The sequence below is a fragment of the Balearica regulorum genome, chromosome 15 (assembly GCF_011004875.1).
Source record: "Balearica regulorum gibbericeps isolate bBalReg1 chromosome 15, bBalReg1.pri, whole genome shotgun sequence".
NCBI classification, from domain to species: Eukaryota; Metazoa; Chordata; class Aves; order Gruiformes; family Gruidae; genus Balearica; species Balearica regulorum.
The window spans coordinates 1,267,173-1,285,819 of NC_046198.1; the positions used below are offsets into that span (position 1 = coordinate 1,267,173).

At 58.1% G+C, this 18,647-nt stretch overlaps 1 protein-coding gene across 3 annotated transcripts in view; it reads left to right on the top strand.

Annotated features, from left to right (window-relative positions):
- Positions 1 to 16,315, top strand: part of ABCA3 (ATP binding cassette subfamily A member 3) — a 29,141-nt gene extending 12,826 nt beyond the window's left edge. For all 3 annotated transcript variants that reach the window (XM_075768211.1, XM_075768210.1, XM_075768212.1), the window contains exons 8-31: positions 497 to 617; positions 1,166 to 1,339; positions 1,991 to 2,172; positions 3,388 to 3,534; positions 3,886 to 4,015; positions 4,768 to 4,922; positions 5,788 to 5,943; positions 6,269 to 6,479; positions 6,741 to 6,891; positions 7,574 to 7,672; positions 7,871 to 8,063; positions 8,945 to 9,248; positions 9,591 to 9,864; positions 10,483 to 10,687; positions 11,185 to 11,404; positions 11,641 to 11,799; positions 12,291 to 12,463; positions 12,924 to 13,058; positions 13,194 to 13,388; positions 14,218 to 14,405; positions 14,511 to 14,681; positions 14,940 to 15,127; positions 15,235 to 15,308; positions 16,058 to 16,315. In XM_075768211.1, the coding sequence (XP_075624326.1) occupies positions 497 to 617; positions 1,166 to 1,339; positions 1,991 to 2,172; positions 3,388 to 3,534; positions 3,886 to 4,015; positions 4,768 to 4,922; positions 5,788 to 5,943; positions 6,269 to 6,479; positions 6,741 to 6,891; positions 7,574 to 7,672; positions 7,871 to 8,063; positions 8,945 to 9,248; positions 9,591 to 9,864; positions 10,483 to 10,687; positions 11,185 to 11,404; positions 11,641 to 11,799; positions 12,291 to 12,463; positions 12,924 to 13,058; positions 13,194 to 13,388; positions 14,218 to 14,405; positions 14,511 to 14,681; positions 14,940 to 15,127; positions 15,235 to 15,308; positions 16,058 to 16,189 (4,137 nt within the window). In that variant the 3' untranslated portion in view covers positions 16,190 to 16,315. The remainder of the gene's footprint in view (positions 1 to 496; positions 618 to 1,165; positions 1,340 to 1,990; positions 2,173 to 3,387; positions 3,535 to 3,885; positions 4,016 to 4,767; positions 4,923 to 5,787; positions 5,944 to 6,268; positions 6,480 to 6,740; positions 6,892 to 7,573; positions 7,673 to 7,870; positions 8,064 to 8,944; positions 9,249 to 9,590; positions 9,865 to 10,482; positions 10,688 to 11,184; positions 11,405 to 11,640; positions 11,800 to 12,290; positions 12,464 to 12,923; positions 13,059 to 13,193; positions 13,389 to 14,217; positions 14,406 to 14,510; positions 14,682 to 14,939; positions 15,128 to 15,234; positions 15,309 to 16,057) is intronic.
- Positions 16,316 to 18,647: the final 2,332 nt, after the last annotated feature.

An 18,647-nucleotide genomic window follows, 5' to 3' on the forward strand; every position in this document is an offset into this window, starting at 1 on the left:
CCGTGGGCTGGACCGTCCTGGCATCTCAGGACGCCTCCACGTGCGTAGCAGAGGCTGGAGTTGGCCTTTCCCAGAGCGGGGTGGGCAGAGCTGTCCCCCACAGCTGCCTCTCACGGCAGGGGTGACCTCCCCAGGAGGGGGGCTGAGGGGTGGGAGCCCCACGGGCACCGGGGGGCCCAGGCAGAGCAGGACTGCCCCACTCCCGCAGCCCTGCGTGCCCTTGGAGGGTTTCGAGCTCTCCTCTATGCTTGTACCTGCACCGTGAGAAGCTGGAGGTGGCTGCCTGGCTCCTGAGCAAGGTGTCCCCTGCCTTTAGACCCTGAGTCACACGAGGGCAATCCATATTTTCTCCCTCTGGAGTGGTCTAGGAGGGCCTGGGCGTGCTCACCCACCTCAGTTTGTCTTTAACGCATGGAGAACGTCAGGTCTCGGTTGCCCACGCGTGCCAGCCATGGCCAGCTCAGCAGCCCTGGGTGTAACCAGATTTTCTCGGTAGGTGAGCGAACAGGGAGCGGTGCTCACCAACAGTGACCCCACGCTGGTGTTCACCTTCCTCGCCATCTTCTCCATCTCCTCCATCTCCTTCAACTTCATGGTGAGCACGTTCTTCTCCAGAGGTGAGTCCCTCCCCAGCTGCCTCTTTGCGTTGCTGACCTGTGGGGCCGGGGGGAGAGGTTTGGGCCTCGTGCTGTAAAATCTTTGGTCAATTTTGGTTGGGAGGCAGCTCTGGAGGCGATCGGTCCATCCTGCTCAAAGCAGGGCCAGCTCCAGAGTTACGTGAGGTTGCGCAGGGCTCTCTGTTGGATAACTTGCTTCGACGTGCGGAGTGGGGGCCTTTCTTCCCTTTTTTGGCTGCATTTTCCCCACAGTGCCTGGGAAGAGATGTGTGCACTGTCACTTCCAAACCAGACAAGCTCATGCGTTAGGGCCTCAGCTGGCCGGCTTGGCCCCAGGACGCTCTGGGTGTCTCTGCCCACCATGGGGTCGGGCTCCGGCGCTGCTCCTGCCTTGCCACGGGACATGGGCACGTCCTCGTCCTGCCCCCCCTGTAACCACGCTTGGTGCAAAAAGCATGAACCTCCCTGGATGGAAAGCTGCTGAGAGACATTCGGTGGCATCACCATATTATTGACATTTTCCCTCCTGCTTTTCTCTGTGCTTGCAGCAAACGTTGCGGCTGCTGCTGGCGGCTTCCTCTACTTTTTCTCCTACATCCCTTACTTCTTCATCTCGCCCCGCTACGACCTGATGTCCCACAGCCAGAAGCTGGCGTCCTGCCTCATCTCCAACGTGGCCATGGCCATGGGGGCACAGCTTATAGGCATGTTCGAAGGAAAAGGTGAGCAAGTGCCTCCCGTCCCTTGGGAGAGGAGCCAGCCTTTTTTTTTTGTGGTGGGTTGGGACTGGCTTGCCTGTGGTGTGAAGGATGGAAGGAAGTCAGGGAGAAGCACTTTCCTGCTCCTAACGAGAGCAGGAGGGCTAATTGCCCTCCCACAGGTCGTATCAGCACCAGGGCTCTGCCCCTCCGAACCCATGCCCCTGGTAGTCTGGGCGGTGCAAAACGCTGTCATCACTTTAATTACAAAGCAAATTCTGTTCTAAGGGGTGGGAATCCAGTGCATTTCCTCCTTCCCAATATATATCTGTAATTTCTACATTAATAAGATTTTGCTGTGGGTTCCAGCAGAGGCCATGACTTTGCCAAGTGGTGGCACTAGAAAGGCGGCTGCGGTGCCGGAGGAGCAATGGCTGGCGAAGAGATTGCTTCTTCCCTGGGCAGCTGCAGAGGATGTGATGGAAGAAGCGTGATGGGGTGGGGACCCTCGAGATGTCAGCGTGCTTTCTGCTGCATCTTTTCCCTCCATGTATAGAAGGGATTGTAGAACCGTGCACGTGCTCCTCGTTACCGAGCAGTGAATTAGGACGGTCTTGGAGAACACTTTGTCCTTCTGGGGACGCAGAGGTAGGCAGTGCCCCGTGTGCGTTGCAGGGACTGGCATTCAGTGGAGGGACCTCATGAAGCCCGTCAGCGTGGACGACAACTTTACCTTAGCCCAAGTGCTGGGGATGCTGCTCCTGGACTCGGTGCTCTACGGCGTGGTGGCCTGGTACGTGGAGGCCGTCTTCCCAGGGGAGTACGGCGTGCCTCAGCCGTGGTACTTCTTCTTGACGGTGAGCACTGCTTACGCACCCCTTCCAGCGGGCTTGACGGGCATCGCTCGGGGACGGTCCCCGCTTCTGTGCTGCCGTGGGCTGGGCTAACGTACAAGGGTGGCACCATCTGGCCTCCGAAATCAAGGGGCCTGCAGCATGTCCTCAGTAAAGGCTGATGCAGCTGTATTGTTTTACTGACGGTCGTCTTGGCTTGAAATCTTTGTCCTGACGCTCGTTGGCCTGCAGGGTGTTGTTAAGTGTCTGGTGAGAAGCCCCGGGTGCGAGCAGCCAGATCCAGTCATTTGAAACTTCCCGAGCGCTGCCATCGGGGTGGACCTGGGTAGTCTGCGTCCCGCCGCCAGCCCCCGTGTGCCAGTGCCAGGGTGACGACTGTCACCCCGTCAGCTGAGCTGCCCTCGCTCTGCCAAGACAAATGCTTGGCATCCTCTTCAGCGGCTGTGGCAGCGGTTACTGCAGCTCAGCTGCCTGCTGAGAATCCTTTAAGCCACAGCAACACAATCAGTTTTGATCCTGTGGCCGTATCCCTTGTTATTTGTTCGGGAGATTTTTTTCCTCCTCCCCTCTGAATTCCTTATCCCAGCATGGTTTCACTCCAGCATCCCGCTCTCTCCTGCAGCCGGACCCGGGTAGCAGCCATACAGCTGTCTGCCAAAAGCCGCAGCAGGATGCTGATTGTGGGCCCAGGAGTTGTTGAATTGCTATTTCCACAGGGATTTGAGATCCCAAACACTTATTTTCATTCCTAGAGATTTATTTTCATTCCTAGAGGGCCAGGTCAAATAAAAAACCCGCTGTAATTGCAGCAGCTGGACCCCAGGCTTTTTGTATTTAGTCTTCGTCAAGGTTTTTAGAGGGGATGATGATCATCCATTGCGTGGGCTCTTCTGGACAGGGTGCTTTTGCCTGAGCAATTTTGCTTCTTGTCAAAGTACTGACCTTTTCATGGGAACGAAGACGAGGAGAAGCTGTCTGTGCAGTCACGGGCAATCCTGCTGTAAGGGAGAACCAGGGGAAGGCAGCAGGGCAGGAGGAGCAGTCTCATCCTCGGACCTGCCCGCTGGAGATGAGCTGGTTGGCAATTCCCAGGCCAAGGAGGGTGGTCTCGCAGATCCCTGGCAGGTGACTGCGTGGGAGGAGAGTGGGTGAGGCTGGGGAGAAGAGATGATCTCTGCCTGTGCCTGAGTTTATCTCTCTCTTGTCATCTTCCATCAGCCCTCGTACTGGTGCGGACGCCCCAGAACTGTCGTGGGAAAAGAGAAGGAGGAGGAGGAGGACCCCGAGAAAGCCCTGAAGAGCCAGTACATTGAGGAGGAACCTGCTGACCTCGTGTCAGGAATCAAAATAAAGCACCTTTCCAAGGTACCGACTGCCCAGCGCAGCACAAACACGTCGTAATGTTGTTTTTGTAAAAACTGCTGCCCGCAGGCAGCTTCCCTATCATTTCACTGCCCTCCTTGCCTAGGGCTGTGTTTCGTGGGTGCTGTAAGGCAGGTAAGGCTCTTCCTCAGAACCGCCTGCATTTTGTAGCAGGATGAAGTGTTAGATACTTGCAGGTGCAGTGACGTCTATATTTAACCTGAATTAGACCTGTTGTCTAATGCCAACACAACGTGAGCCTCGCAGGCTTTGACTGCCGGCTGGAACGGAGGGGACAGATCTGAGAGCGCTTGCCTCAAGGGCAGCATCAACTCGTTAATGTGATTTCTGCAGGTCTTCAAAGTGGGAAACAAGATGAAAGAGGCAGTCAAGGACTTAACGGTGAACATGTACGAAGGGCAGATTACTGTCCTGTTGGGACACAACGGTGCTGGGAAGACCACCACCCTGTCCATGCTCACAGGTAGGAGCTGCGTGGGGCTGGCACGTTGCAGGGAAGGGCTGATGGCTTGAGTTGCAAAGAGGAGCTGAACCCCATCTCTGAGGTTGGGGAGGGGGTTTTGCTCTTCCCTGGAGCACCTTCGGGTCACTGAGCTGTTGGCCAGGGATGCCGGGGTAGTGAGAGGCATGTCGCTGCCTGGGGAGATGGAGGGAGGGTGGGGGTCCCTGCTCAGCCCTCCACAGAGTGGGGTTGGCTGACGAGGAAATGGCAGCCAGTCTTTGTGTTGGAGAGCCCCGAGAAGAGAAAGGACCCGCTGTAGGATGGGTCTCTGCAGGCTTTGTCATGATAAGGCAGAGAGGGCACGGGCCAAGAGCTGCTCTTCAACATTCTTGAGCTGCTGAGCTCCAGGCAGGCTGTTTTGGTGTGGTGGACATGGAGACCTTTGATGGTCCTCTCTTCCTTGTTCTCTGTCACTCCGTGCTGCTCCTGCCAGCCCAGGGTGCTCACGGGACCCGCTTCACTCCTTGTCTGCCCGCTCTGGCAGCGCTGCCAGGTCCCCCTCCCGCCTGTGGAGGCCATGCAGCCCACCCTGCGGGTGGCAGGAGAAAGCTGCCGTGCCCCAGCTTGAGCAGGAAACTGGCTTGCTCTGGTTTTTGGCAGAAAGCTGCGTGTGGGGGGGAAGCTCAGCAGGACCCCCGCCTTTCCACCGGCTCTTTGCCTCCTGGAGTTATCCTCTGCCCCGAGCCAAGGCGGCTGCGTCTCGCTCCCCCCAGGTCTGCACTCTCCGACGAGCGGGCAGGCATACATCAATGGCTACGAGATCTCCCAGGACATGGTCCTGATCCGCCGCAGCCTGGGCCTGTGTCCCCAGCACGACGTCCTTTTTGACAACATGACGGTGGAAGAGCACCTCCACTTCTACGCAGGGGTGAGCATGGTGCTTTGGGGGGAGCACTGCTGGGCCCCCAGGAGCCAGCCCTAGGGGAGGCACCCTGCAGCCACCCTGTGCCTTCCTGAGGCTGGGAAAGCATGGTGAGATCCATCAAGTGGGTCCACAGGAGGCCACAAAAACGATCAGAGGCTGGAGCACCCCTCCTGTGGGGACAGACTGAGAGAGGTGGGGTTGTTCAGCCTGGAGAAGAGAAGGCTGTGGGGAGACCTTAGAGCCCCTTCCAGTCCCTGCAGGGGCTCCAGGAAAGCTGGAGAGGGGCTGGTGACAAGGGCAGGGAGTGACAGGACAAGGGGGAATGGCCTGAAGCTGCAGGAGGGGAGATTCAAACTAGATATAAGGAAGAAATTTTAATGCTGACTGCGGTGAAGCACTGGCACAGGTTGCCCAGAGGTGGTGGATGCCCCATCCCTGGAGACATTCAAGGTCAGGTTGGACGGGGCTCTGAGCAGCCTGAACTAGTTGAAGATGACCCTGCTCACTGCAGGGGGTTGGACTAGATGAGCTGTGAAGGTCCCTTCCACCCCAAACCAGTCTGGGATTCTGTGATGAGCAGAACAACCCTTGCCTCCTCTTTCCACCTCGTCTGCAGGCAGGAGCTCCCTGCTTGGCTGATGGAGGAGTGGAGGGTCGCGTGGCTCTGGGGAAACCCCCACGCCAGCTGTGCCAGCTCCCTCAGGGCTGGGCAGGAGCCATCTCTGGGCTTCCCTACTTTCCTGCCTGGGTGTGGAAGAGGGAGTGTGGTGGGGTTCAGCAGCCAGTGGCTGATGAGGTGGGAAGGTCTGTTGCCAGGTTCACTTACTGCTGCAGGCCGGCTTAACCCTCCCTTCCCCGTGTCTGGCAGCTGAAGGGGTACCCACCCTCCAAGTGCCCCGAGGAGATCAACCACATCCTGAGGATCCTCAACCTGGAGGACAAGCGCCGCTCTCTGACCAAGGCGCTCTCCGGCGGCATGAAGCGCAAGCTCTCCATCGGCATCGCCCTCATTGGGGACTCCAAGGCAAGAGTGGGGCTCTTCGGTGGGGCTCACCTCGAACCTTTCTCCCCGGGGCCGATGCAGGTCCTTCTGGTGACTCTGAGGTTGAGCCAGTGGGAGATGCAGGGACATCGAGGAAGGGGCAGGAGCACCCCCACAAAGGGGGACAACTCTGAGGACAATGTCCTAAAGCTGCAGTGCAGATCTGCTGCCTGATAGCTGCTCCCCAAGCAAGATTGTCGCATGCATGTTGCGAGGTCAAGGCTCCTTCTGGGCCCTGGGGTTGCCCCTCGTGCGCTGCTGTGCCTCTCCCAGCCCTTTGTGTCCAGCACCCATCTCCTGTGTGTAGGTGGTGATGCTGGATGAGCCGACATCTGGGATGGACCCAGCCTCTCGCAGGGCCACGTGGGACCTCCTGCAGCAGCAGAGGAGCAACCGCACCATCCTGCTGACCACCCACTTCATGGATGAGGCTGATCTGCTGGGGGACCGCATAGCTATCATGGCCAAGGGCGAGCTGCAGTGCTGCGGGTCCTCACTCTTCCTCAAGCGTAAATACGGTAAGGGAGGAGCAGGCAGGTCCTGCTCCATGTCCTCTCCTTGCCAGGGAGGAGCAGGAGAAAGCAACTTGGCTGCTTGCTCCCCGTCGTGCTGTTCTGCCTCTTGAGGCCCATCCCCATATTTGCTCCTGCATCATGTCCATAGCCCGGGCAAAGCCATGGATGCTCTGCAGTGCCTTAGCATCCCTCTCTGCTCCAGCACCCCGGGGCCAGGCTGGGCCGCGATTTACCCTCCTCCCCTTCTCTTGTGACTCTGCCCAGGGGCGGGATATCACATGGTGATGGTGAAGGAGCCCTACTGTAACCTGGGGGAGATCTCCCGCCTCATCTGTCAGTACGTGCCCAACGCCACCATGGAGAGCAATGCTGGGGCAGAGCTGTCCTTCATCCTGCCCAAGGAGAGCACACACAGGTAACGGCATCGTCCCCTGCTTGCCCTCCCTGGGTGGGTCCTCTTGTCTGGGGGGACCCGCTGTTGCCACGGGCTTGCTGGAAAGGGGAGCTGCTCTCTGCGTCTTTGGGAAGGCGCGAGGGGAGGCGTGAGCCCGTGACTGCAATTGGAAAATTGTGTTCGGTTCCTCCTTTCACCGCCGTCCTCCCCTGTGTCTGCTGGGGCACCGACCTCGTGCCACGTGCCCACCGTGTCGCTGGCCGTGCAGCAGCTGCTGCTGGCTGATAGCTGGTGATGGCTGCGCTGTGCAGGGCAGCACAAAGAAGGACGAGTGGTTTGGCTCCGAAATCAAATATATGGATAGCTGGGGCTGCCTGTGGCAAGGAAGAGCAAAAGATGGAGCCCAAAAGCTGCTCTCTTGGGGAGGGTGGGGTGCTGAGCACTGCAGGACCCATGCCCAGAGGGTCTTAACCCCTGAGTGCCCCCTCATCCTCTCCTCGACTTTGGCCGTGCTGCAATCCAAGGGTATCCTGGGGACCCAGGGTAGTGCGTTGTCACAGCTTTGCCTGCCATCCATTAAGCGCAGGAGGCACCATCTCCCTGGTACCCCCAAACAGAGGCCTGGGTCTGCTGCGTGGATCTGGCCTTGGATGCCAGGAGAGGGGCTGAGCAGCAGCATCTGATGCCTCGCTTCTCCATTCAGGTTTGAGGCCCTGTTCACGGAGCTGGAGCAGAGGCGGGAGGAGCTGGGCATCGCCAGCTACGGCGCCTCGGTCACCACCATGGAGGAAGTCTTCCTGAGGTAGGCAGGAGGGAGCCGGCCCTGGTGGGGTGTCATCTGATGGTGAGCAGTCCCCGTGTGCTTTGGCAACGGCCGTGTCCTACACAGCTCTCCGGGGCACGTGTTGGGTTTTATCTCTTGGGTTTGGCTGCCTCAGCTCAGAACAGGTTGATCCTGCCTGGGTCAGTGTTTCATCACCCGCTTTCCCTCCTGGTGCAGGGTTGGGAAGCTGGTGGACTCCAGCATGGATATCCAGGCCATCCAGCTGCCTGCTCTCCAGTACCAGCACGAGAGACGCTCCAACGACTGGGCCATGGATGACTCCAGCAGCCTGAGCGGCATGACAGATATGACGGACGACAGCGGGGCGCTCATTACGGAGGACTGCTCCAGCATCAAGCTCAACACCGGGGTGAGTGCTGGGGCTGTCGGTGCAGCAGGAACGGGGAGAGGGCACGTGAAGGGGGGTTTTGGAGCAGGGTTACCAGGTGGGGCCTTCCCAAGGCTGGTCTCGTTGCATGTGGTTTGGAAGATCAAATTGGAAGATCAAATTGGAATCCACATCTTTAGGGCAAATTATTTTTAGGGTTATTGGGTATGGTCACTGCCATCCTCTTCGTGTTAGTCTTGAGGTCTACAGAGATGCTCTTGAAGGTGTCCCAGGTGATCTACAGTGGTTTTCACCTGCTGTTGCTACATCACTTGGGATTTCCAGGAGGGAGATGAGAAAAACCATCTTCCTTCCCTCTCCGAGCGTGTGTTTCAGATCCCTGGCAGCCCTTCGCAGCCCACTGCTATGCACCTGTGATAAATTTCCCCGCACTTCTCAAGGGCACGTCTCAAAGGCAGAAGGAGAGAAATATGTTTATGGGTTTAAAAAGCCACGATGATGCTTGCAGGGGCCGGGCTGGGAGCTCGCGGGTGTCTCAGCCCAGTTGCTTTGGCAGACAGCCGTGTTGCAGTAATCCTATTTATGAATGCTGAGAGGTGGAGGAAGGTAAAGGTGATGGCTGAAGCTGCCATACCTTTAACACCTGAGATCCCAAAGTGACGGCATCCCGTCGGGAAGCCGTGGAGTTTGAGGGGCTGCCCTGTGCTGGAGTCAGGCAGCTGCCCTGCTGATGTTATACAGGCTTGGCTGGAGGGCAGGCTCTGCTGCGGGCTCGTGGGCCACGTGCAGGGCGGGGAGGTGGTTTTGGGGTCCTTCCCCCCATCAGCTGCGTGGGGTGACGCGGCCGGTGGGGCTGTCCACAGCTGGCACTGCTGGCGTTGACCTGACTTCTCCCCTCCCAGTTCTACCTGTGCTGCCAGCAGTTCTACGCCATGTTCATGAAGCGAGCCATGTACAGCTGGCGCAACTGGAAGATGGTGGCAGCGCAGTTCCTCGTGCCTCTGATCTTCACCGCCTTTGCCCTCATCGTGGCCAAGACCTTCCCGGGGCCCAGGGACTCCTCCCTGCTGAGGCTGACCCTAGAGCCCTACGGCCAGACCATTGTGCCTTTCTCCATCTCGGCCGCCTCGGGTCTGTCGCAGAGGTTGGCGGAGCAGTACATGGAGCTGCTGGACGCCCAGCATCAGTCACCGCTGGAGATGCTAGGTGAGGGTTCATGGAGCACCCGTGGAGCAGGTGATGCCCGGTGGGGTGTGCAGGAGCCACGGGTTTCTCCTGCCAGCACCCTTGGTGTGGGTGGCTCGGACGCCAGCTGCAGCGTTTCTGACCTATGCCCTTGTGTCCTTTCCTGCACGGGAGAGTCCCACAGTTGGCAGGAGCCCTCCTCACCCGAGCAGAGCTGTGTTCTCCATAACCCTGCGTTTGTGGCCATCGTCGGGGCTAGGGTGGGCCACCAGGGCCGGGGCTGCTTGGGGTCTTTTCCAGTTGGCCCCAGTTAGCTCTCATGTGCTGGAGCATGCTCATAGCAGCCATGGTGGTGTTTGGCAGGTGGCCTGGAGGAGTACCTCATCTCAAGAGCCTCTGAGGAAGGGGGAGCCTTCAACGAGCACTACATCACAGCTGCCTCCTTCGAAGGAGTCGGGAACCGCACGGTGGTCACCGCGTTCTTCAACAACCAGGCATATCACTCCCCCGCCACGGCCCTTATGCTGGCCGACAACGCTGTCTTCAGGGTACTGGCGGGCCCCAACGCCTCCATCACAGTCACCAACTACCCTCAGCCCCGCAACATCACCGAGAAGGCCAAAGACCAGCTCATGGAGTACGTCCGATGGCACGGCACTTGCTTTTCTGGGGGGCTTATGACTTCCATGAGTACGGATCGGCTCGGTTGTGCCGGTGGCAGTGGAGGAGCCGGGCTGGAGCTCCTCAGACCCAAACGTAGCTGTGATTGCACTTAGGAGCTCAGGAGAGCAAAGCTGTGAGGATGACTTACCTGCCTGAGCCTGCCAGCTGCGTCACCCCGTGCACATACCTCAGTGGCCGGGTATTCCCCTCTAGATACTCACGGCTGTGGTTAGGGATGGGTTTTCCCTGGTGCTCAGAGCCCACTTCACCCGGGAGCAGAGGGGGCTGTATGACCCTGCACTTCACAAAATCCTGCATCCAGGGTCTCTGAACCTCACGTGTACCAGAGGGGACGTGTGTGGGACCTCGCAAAGGCAGGGTGGAGGTTTGTGGTGGGCGAGGAGGGCTGTGGTAGGAGATGCTCATCTTGCGGAAATGCGCTTTCGTTGTGGGGCGTTTCTTCTGCATGCCGGCTTGCTGGGTGAGGGTAGCCTCCAGCAGAAGCACGGCGTGGGCGTGCTGTCCCATGTAGCCTCTGTGTCGGTCTGTCAAGCTGTCCCTGTCCTAACCTGCCCTGCTGCTCTCCCCACAGAGGCCAGACCGGGTTCGCCATTGCCATCAACTTGCTGTACGGCATGGCCTCGCTCGCCAGCACCTTCGCTCTGCTGCTGGTCAGGGAGCGGGCCATCAAAGCCAAGCACGTCCAGTTCGTCAGCGGCGTCTACGTGGTCAACTTCTGGCTTTCTGCTCTGCTCTGGGACATCATCAACTTCCTCATCCCTTGTGCTCTGATGCTGGTGAGTCACCTCTGACCCCCTGATGCTCTTGTCCTTCCCTTGGGTGGGAACTCTGGGTGCCGCTCCTCTGGGAGAGCTGGGATGTGCGTGGGTGGGGGGAAAAGGATGAGGCCACCTGGCTCTGGCACTGTCTCAGTTAATAGCAAGGACCAGCAAGAAAGCTGTCCCTTGGTCCTGCTGGGACCTGGGCCATGCCAACCAGCGGAGTCAGCTGGCTGCAGCCTCTGGCACCCGAACATTTGGGTATGGGCACTAGAAAATCTCAAACACGTGGGAGCATGGAGGGGAATTCCCCAGATCTGCCCGCCTGCATCCCAGTCTGCAGAAGGAGGGCTTCCCCTGGGGACAGGCGTGGGCTGCTGGTAGGAACCATCTGTGAAGGGGTTATCCAGGTCAGCGTGGTGCTGCCGTTACCTTGCTGCCTGGGCTGTAGAGACAAGGAGACATCGCTTGCAGTCAAGACAAACTTGCGTTCTCCTCGCATTGCTGTACCCCAGGTAATATTCCAAGCCTTTGACGTGCAAGCCTTCACCCAAGACAGCCACCTCGTTGATGTGATGCTGATCTTCCTCCTTTATGGCTGGGCAATCATCCCCCTCATGTACCTCCTCAGCTTCTTCTTCTCGGTGGCAGCCACAGCCTACACCCGTCTCACCATCTTCAACATCCTCTCAGGCACGGCCACCTTCCTCGCCGTCACCATCATGAGCATCCCAGGTGGGTTGCTGCCCTCCATGCCTGCCCAGCACTGCACCCTGCCATCACCAAGAAGATCCAGCCCCCGCGGGGACTCTTTCACCCCAGGGCTAGCCAAAAAAACCTTATGACAGTTCATTCTCGCCCATTAAATGCGACAAAGTTTGATGGTTTTCCTTCCAAACTTGGAAGTATCAGGGTCTTTCTCTAAAACCAGCTAACTCCGATCTGTTGATCCTCCTGTGCTCCTCTTTCAGAGCTGGGCTTGGTGGACCTTTCCAAAACCCTGGATAAAGTCTTTCTGGTCTTACCCAATTACTGCTTGGGCCAATGCATCAGTGACTTCTACCAGAACTATGAGTTCATTCAGTTTTGTACCTCCTCCGTTGAAGCCATCTTCATCTGCAAGGCGTTCAGTGAGTCTCTGTGTTGGCCCTCACCTGTCCACCCCACCCATCCCACCGTAGCCGCACTGGGGGGGTCTCTGTGGGGTGGGTGGTGGATCTGGGCAGTACCATGGGGTCTCTAACCCAACCTGGGCAGTAGCTCCGGTACCAGTTGAAGGCAAAAACTGGGCAGCGTTTGACACTCAGTTAAGGAATTGTCTCCTTATTAATGATTTTGAGGAAAATGTGGGCCAGGGAAAGTTTCATAGCCAAGTAAAGAAACCCCAGTCCCAAGAGGGACTTGATCTCCTCTGCGTGCCTCCACTGGGTATCTTCTGCCAGATCCCCTCCAGACCTGAATCCCCTTGTGGGCAGTGTTGGAAAGAGCTGTGGGCAGGGAGCCCGGTGTGGGCTGGAGCTGAGCCTGGCAAAGCTTTGGGCTCACAGCGTTCTCTGGAGCTTATCTCCCTCTGCACAGAGTGTGATTGATTCAAGTCTGATTTTGTTCCATCCCTGCTCAGATATCAGTTATCAGATGAACTACTTTTCCTGGGAGACGCCTGGGATCGGACGATACCTGACCTCCTTGACCATCCAGGGTTTCTCCTTCCTCTTCCTCCTTTTCCTCATTGAGACAAACATTCTCTGGAGACTGAGAGCTTTGGTCTGTGGCATCTGCAGGCGGCGGAAATGGGTGAGCTGAAGCATGTGAGAGGGAGAAGTAAGGTGCCATTGTGCCAAACCAAGCCCAGGAGTCCCTGCGACGTGGAGACGTGCCCATGTTGCTTGCTCAGGTCTTGTTTGAATTCTTGGGGTCTCTGGAGTCACTCAGCTCCAGCGCTCAGGGATGCAAATCCTGCTTCTCCCACCGTGCGGGACGAAGTGTCACTTGTAGGTCCCAAACCCCATGGGCTGTTTGCCTCTTCACCTAAATCATCTTCCTGGGGAAGCATCCCTGGAGCCGGTTGCTCAGAGGGGCAGATCCTGTTGGATGCATGGGTCGGCAAAGGGAGTGAGGCATCCCCGGAGGTGGCTGATGGAAAGAAAAGGTGGATCCTGCCTACGCTGGGAGCACTTGCCCCAGGTCAGCCTGGAGGAACTCACTTGTTCGTCAGCAAGCAGGCAGCAGAGTGTTTTTTCTCCCCCGTGTTTAGGTGGCACTGCTGAACAGGGTGTCTGTGCTGCCAGAGGACCGGGACGTGGCAGATGAGAGGAAGAAGGTTTTAGAGTCACCACCAGAACTGCTGTCATCTCTCAGCAGCCCTCTGGTCATCAAGGAGCTCACCAAGGTGAGGAGAGCACGGCCCTTCCTGAGCACCCTGCTGCCGGCTGAGCCGTGGTCCCCACGGGGCTGGTAAAGCCACCGCTTGCCTTGGCGTGGCACCTGTGGTGACTGGCATGGCTTGCGCGTTGGTCTCTGCCAGGTCTACGACAGCCGGGAGTCCCTGTTGGCGGTGGACAGGATCTCCTTGGCGGTCAGCAAAGGGGAATGCTTTGGCCTTCTCGGCTTCAACGGAGCGGGCAAAACCACCACCTTCAAGATGCTGACTGGTGACGAGAGCATCACATCGGGGGACGCCTTTGTGGATGGCCACAGCATTCTGGCCAACATCAAAAAGGTACCGAGGGCTGCGGGGGCGGAGGGCAGCGTTAGAAACAATCCTGCGTCTGCCTGGGCTGGGCCACCTCGCAAGTGCCTCTGAGGAGGACACGGTTGCCGTTGCCAGGGGTGGATGTAATATCCCAGGGACGGTGCGTCCTCGTCTGGCCCAGCTCTCCGTTATCTGGCCAGCTCTCCGCTGGGACAAGAGATGGAACAAATGGAAGCCAAACCTTGCAAGGGTGGCAAACCCTTCATCAAAGGGTTTAGCTCTGTAGGTGGAAATGTGAAAAAAGCGAGTTAGTGGTCACAGTCGGGTGACGATTGAGAGACAAGGAGTCAGTCTTTCAGTTCAATCCCTGGGTACCTCTACCACGGTCAGCCCCAGACAACATCAGGCAAGGAGAACACAGGGAGGGTCTGCCCTAAAAACATGGCCCTGCTTGCTTCCTCCCCTGGGACTCTGCCTTCTCTTGTCCCCATTGTCCCCAGAGGAACCAGGATATGGGGAAGGTACAGACCCTCCAGTGCTTTCCTTCTCCTGAGAGCCTGGGCTGCCTGAAATGGCCCCTCACAATGAGGAACCAGCTTGGGGAACGCAGCGTGAGACCACGCAGTTGCCGTCCTGAGGCACGCTGTGTGTCCATCCCCGCCAGACCGGCTGCTCCAGCGACGGGGGAAGTTTCCTCTCGTTTCACCTGCAGTTTCAGAGCTGATTTAAGCAGAAACCCTGCAGAAATGCATCAAAGCGCTGTGGGTGCCAAGGCTTGCGCCTTCTGGCTTGGACACCTCCTTGCAGAGACCTGCCTGTGAGCTAATCGTCCCTGTTGGGTTCCTCTTGCCCCAAGGTCCAGCAGCGGATCGGCTACTGCCCGCAGTTTGATGCCCTCCTGGACCACATGACGGGCCGCGAGACCCTGAGCATGTACGCCCGGCTGCGGGGCATCCCCGAGCGCTACATCGGCAGCTGCGTGGAGAACATGCTGAGAGGGCTGCTCCTGGAGCCCCATGCCGACAAGCTCGTGAGGACCTACAGGTGAGAGGAGGCACGGAGACACCCCATCCTCTCTGCCCCTCGTCTTGTGCGGCTCTTCCTGTGCTCACATCGGGTCTCTGTCCCCCTTCCCATCTCCTCCTGCAGTGGCGGTAACAAGCGGAAGCTGAGCGCTGGCATTGCCCTCATCGGTGGTCCCCCCGTGATCTTCCTGGATGAGCCCTCCACCGGCATGGACCCCGTGGCCCGGCGTTTGCTCTGGGACGCAGTGACACGGACGCGGGAATGCGGCAAATCCATCATCTTCACCTCCCACAGGTGACACTTGTCTGGGCAGGGCTCGGCATGAGAGATCGGGGAGCAGCTGGGAGGGTGGTGGGGTCCAAGGGATGGGACCCACCTCCGGAGCTTGGTGGGTGGGCACAGCCTGCAGTCAGCAGTGGCTGGCTTTACCCAAATCTCCCTCTTCCAAAAGCCCAGAGAGGAGGGAATCCACCTCCAGTCCCTTCCCAGAAGCTTCTGCTGTTGTGTCTCGGTTCTCCTGCCCTGCTGAACAAGTCCTCTTCTGTCCTGCAGCATGGAGGAGTGCGAGGCCCTGTGCACACGGCTGGCCATCATGGTGAACGGGCAGTTCAAGTGCCTGGGCAGCCCCCAGCACCTGAAAAGCAAGTTCGGCAGTGGCTACACCTTGCTGGCCAAAACGCGGAGCGAGGAAGAGGGCGAGCTGCAGGCCTTCAGAGCCTTCGTGGAGAAGACTTTCCCAGGTACCGTGAGCTGCTGGAGCGGTTGTTCTCCAGGGGAGGGCAGGATGCTGGCCCGGAGCTTCAGCGAGTTTCCTAACTCAGAGCCTCTCCTTGCTCGTCTCTCCCAGGCAGTGTCCTGAAACACGAGCACCAGGGCATGGTACATTATCACTTGACCAACAAGAACCTCAGCTGGGCACAGGTAAGGAGGTGCTGGAGCACGTCCCACCTCTTTGCGGGAGGGGGCTGGAGGGTCAGCCCTATTCCAGCGCCTTTGCATGCTCTTGATGCTTTGCTTTCATGCTCAGCTCATGTTTTCTTCCAGAACCCCACTCTGTCCAAAATCCAGGTGATTTATTAGGAAAAAACATTAAAAAGTGGTTTTCTCCCCGACCCTTTCCCACCTCCTGGCGCAAACAGGTCACCTGCATGTAGCACCCGGGACGCAGGACCCTGCTGAGCCGGGACCCCTCCACCCCGCTCCCCCGAGCTGACTGCCCTCCACCGCAGAGGGAAATCAGGGTCTCCCTGGGGAGCAAGAGCTGATTTTGCCTTTGTACGTCTCAAACTATGTGACGAGAGCTCTGTGGCCAGCTGGAAGGGATGGGGTTGGCAGTCGCATCCTTCCCACCCTGCATCCTGCTGCTGGGAATGTGGCACTGGTGTACACATAGAAAAAAATAGGTATTGAGCAGAAACTTTGAGTTGGGATCCCAGCCCAGGGATATATACTAAATATATATATATATGTAAAATATATATATAACACATATATTTTTAAATGGGGCCAGATACTCTGCTAAATAATCCATCTCCTGGCTTCCCCCCACCCTCCTGCCAGGGAAGGTTTCGCTTCCCCCGAGTCTCCCTGGAGGAAAAAGCTTCCTCCGCTTTCTCAGTCGCAACCCGCCGGGGTTTCCCCCGCAGTAACCGTCGTGCCATCCCTTGCAGGTCTTCGGGGCCTTGGAGAAAGCCAAAGAGAAGTATCGCTTGGAAGACTATTCGGTGAGCCAGATATCACTGGAGCAAGTCTTCATGAGCTTCACTCGCTTCCAGCACTACACAGAGGACAGAGGGAAATGAGCAGAAGCCCCCACCGGTGCCCTTCATCATGGACTGGCCCTGCTGCCTATACATAGTATATATAGAGACAGTAATTTATATATCGGCGTGTCTTAAATAATGTATAAATGTAAGAAACTTTTCACCGGGGGGGGGGAGGAGAGGATGGCGTCGTACCTTCTGCCGTCGGGAACACAAGTGGTGCGTGTGCATCGTGCGGCCGCAGCGCCGGCGTGGGTCTGTGTGTGAGTGCGTGTGTGCATGTGACACTTCCAGCCTTCATTCCTGTCTATACATAAAAAAAAAAAAAGGCAAAAAAAAAAAAGCCCAAAAAGCAGAGGGAAGCCTGGCTGGGCAGAGATGAGGGTTGAGGATTGGGCCGGTGGAGGGGGAGCTGGATGCTGTCCCCAAATGGCACTGTGCTCCCCATCGCCCCCCATGCCCCTCTTCCCTGCCCAATGCTCGCACCCGTCAGGACGCTGCTTCGTGGTCTTCGCCCGCATGTCGACGTGTATCGTTAGATGGTTTGCTCGTGGTTTAACAGGAGGCTGTCAAATAGCTTAGATCCAAACCGTTCGCTGCGTTAATTAGGATGCACTGTGGTTGCTCGTAGAAGCACTTTGTGTCTAGCAGGAGGGGACAAGGCCAGCTTCCCGTCCGTCCCCTGCGTGGCACGGAGGAGGCTCCAGCTCCTTTAACCTCTTAGAAAACGTTGTCCCTTCGTGCCCGTGGGTGGAAGCAAGCCCGTCCCCAGGAGCTGGCACCGTCCGGAGCCGTGCGGGGGGAGCTGGCTGCGCAGCGCTGGGGGCTGGCGCTGTGCCGGAGGGAGGGTGTGCTGGTGGAGAAGTGCCCGGCGCTCGGCCCCGCGGGATGGCACGTGATGGGTACGGCTGCAGAGCCAGCGCCCGGGCTGAAGGCAGCGAGGGGTGAGAGGAGCCGCAGGGGGCCTGGGGCCGCCGCTGGGCTCGCTGGTGTGGCCACGGAAAGGTTGAACCAGCAGCACTGCAGCCACAGGACGGGTTTTGAAGCCCAGCGATGCGCTCGCTGCGCCCGTGGCCTGTGCTTTCCCATTCCACCCCACACACTTGTGACCGGAGCGTGCCCGTCCCCTCCGTGCCACCCCGGGCTGCTCTGGCAGCAGGCAGGGAGCCCAGGCGCTGCCCGGACCTTGCCCGGCTGGGGGGCAATGCTGCCAGGCACGGTGCATTAGGCACGGGCTCTGCCCGGCCCTGCCTGCGCTGTCAGAGGTGGCAACTGGGATTTCTTTTTTTGGCATTTCCCAGTGGTTGGGTTGCGCTTTTTTGTTTGTTTGTTTGAAACCTGTGTTGATTCTTGTCTGTCCTTAACTAGTCCCCGTGTCACCTGGGGGCAGTCCCCTTCGGGCCGGCTGCTCCGCGATCAATGCAGAGCTATTTGCACTATAGTAATACACACACTTGCACATAACTAAATGAATTAATATTTATGGCGAGGGGCGCCGATTCCCTTCTAGTGATTGCATTGTCAGGGGTTGGGTTATATTTTTGGGTTGGGTTTTTGTTTTGTTCCTGTGACTGACTCATTCTTTCCTGTTCCATTTTTTTTTCCCTTTGCCTAATGTTGTTGTTCAAACCAATGGTGCATCATGTTACTAAGAATTTCCCTGGATCTTAATAATGTGTGGTTTTTATTAGTAAGCAGCCAGCAGGTGAATGGCAACCGTGAACCACCTCAGAGCCCTTCGGAGCTGCTGGCACGGAGGGTTTGTTCCCGGGACCATCCCTGCAGGGATGCTGGGGGCCACGCGGTGGGAAAACCCCAGTGCCAGACATTCCGCAGAGCAGCGTCGGTGCAAGAAAAGGGGGGTGGTGGGGGGCATTGTGGCACAAGAGTGCCTGGAGGCACCAAGAAAGTGCTGGGACTGCCAGGAACTGTTTGTTTCGGGTTTGGTTTTTTGTTTGTTTTTGGAAGAGGAGATGTGGTAGGATGTAACAGAGCCTCTGGGGCTGTGCCTGGCATGGGGAGCAGGGCGGGGGGGGGGGCGGGGCGTTGCAGAAGGGCCAGGCCAGCAGCAGCAGGCAGGACAGCTGGGACCCATCCAGCTGGGGTACTGGTGACCCCCTGCAGGGCCTGGTCCTAGGGCAGGCGGCATAAAGGCAGCATAACCCCTGCAATGCCCACCAACAGCACGGCAGAGCTGGTGGTAGAGGAGTTAAGGGCAAGGGTGGCATCCCCAGCACCAGCCCACCCCCACTGCAATCATCCTGGCCTAAACGAAGAGAGTCTTAACGAAGCAGCGTTTCTCAGTCACACGGTGCTGTAATAACCCTCTCCTCTCACCCAGGCAGGAGCCGCTCACTCGTATTTCGGTTACGGCACAGTGCCCGGGGCAGGACCAGACCCCCGCTGCTCTTGGGGGCAGCCGGGTTTCCTGCTGGGTCGTGGCTGCAGGGGCAACGCTCTGGGCATCCCAGGCCGTGGTGGCCCACGTGCAGCATCA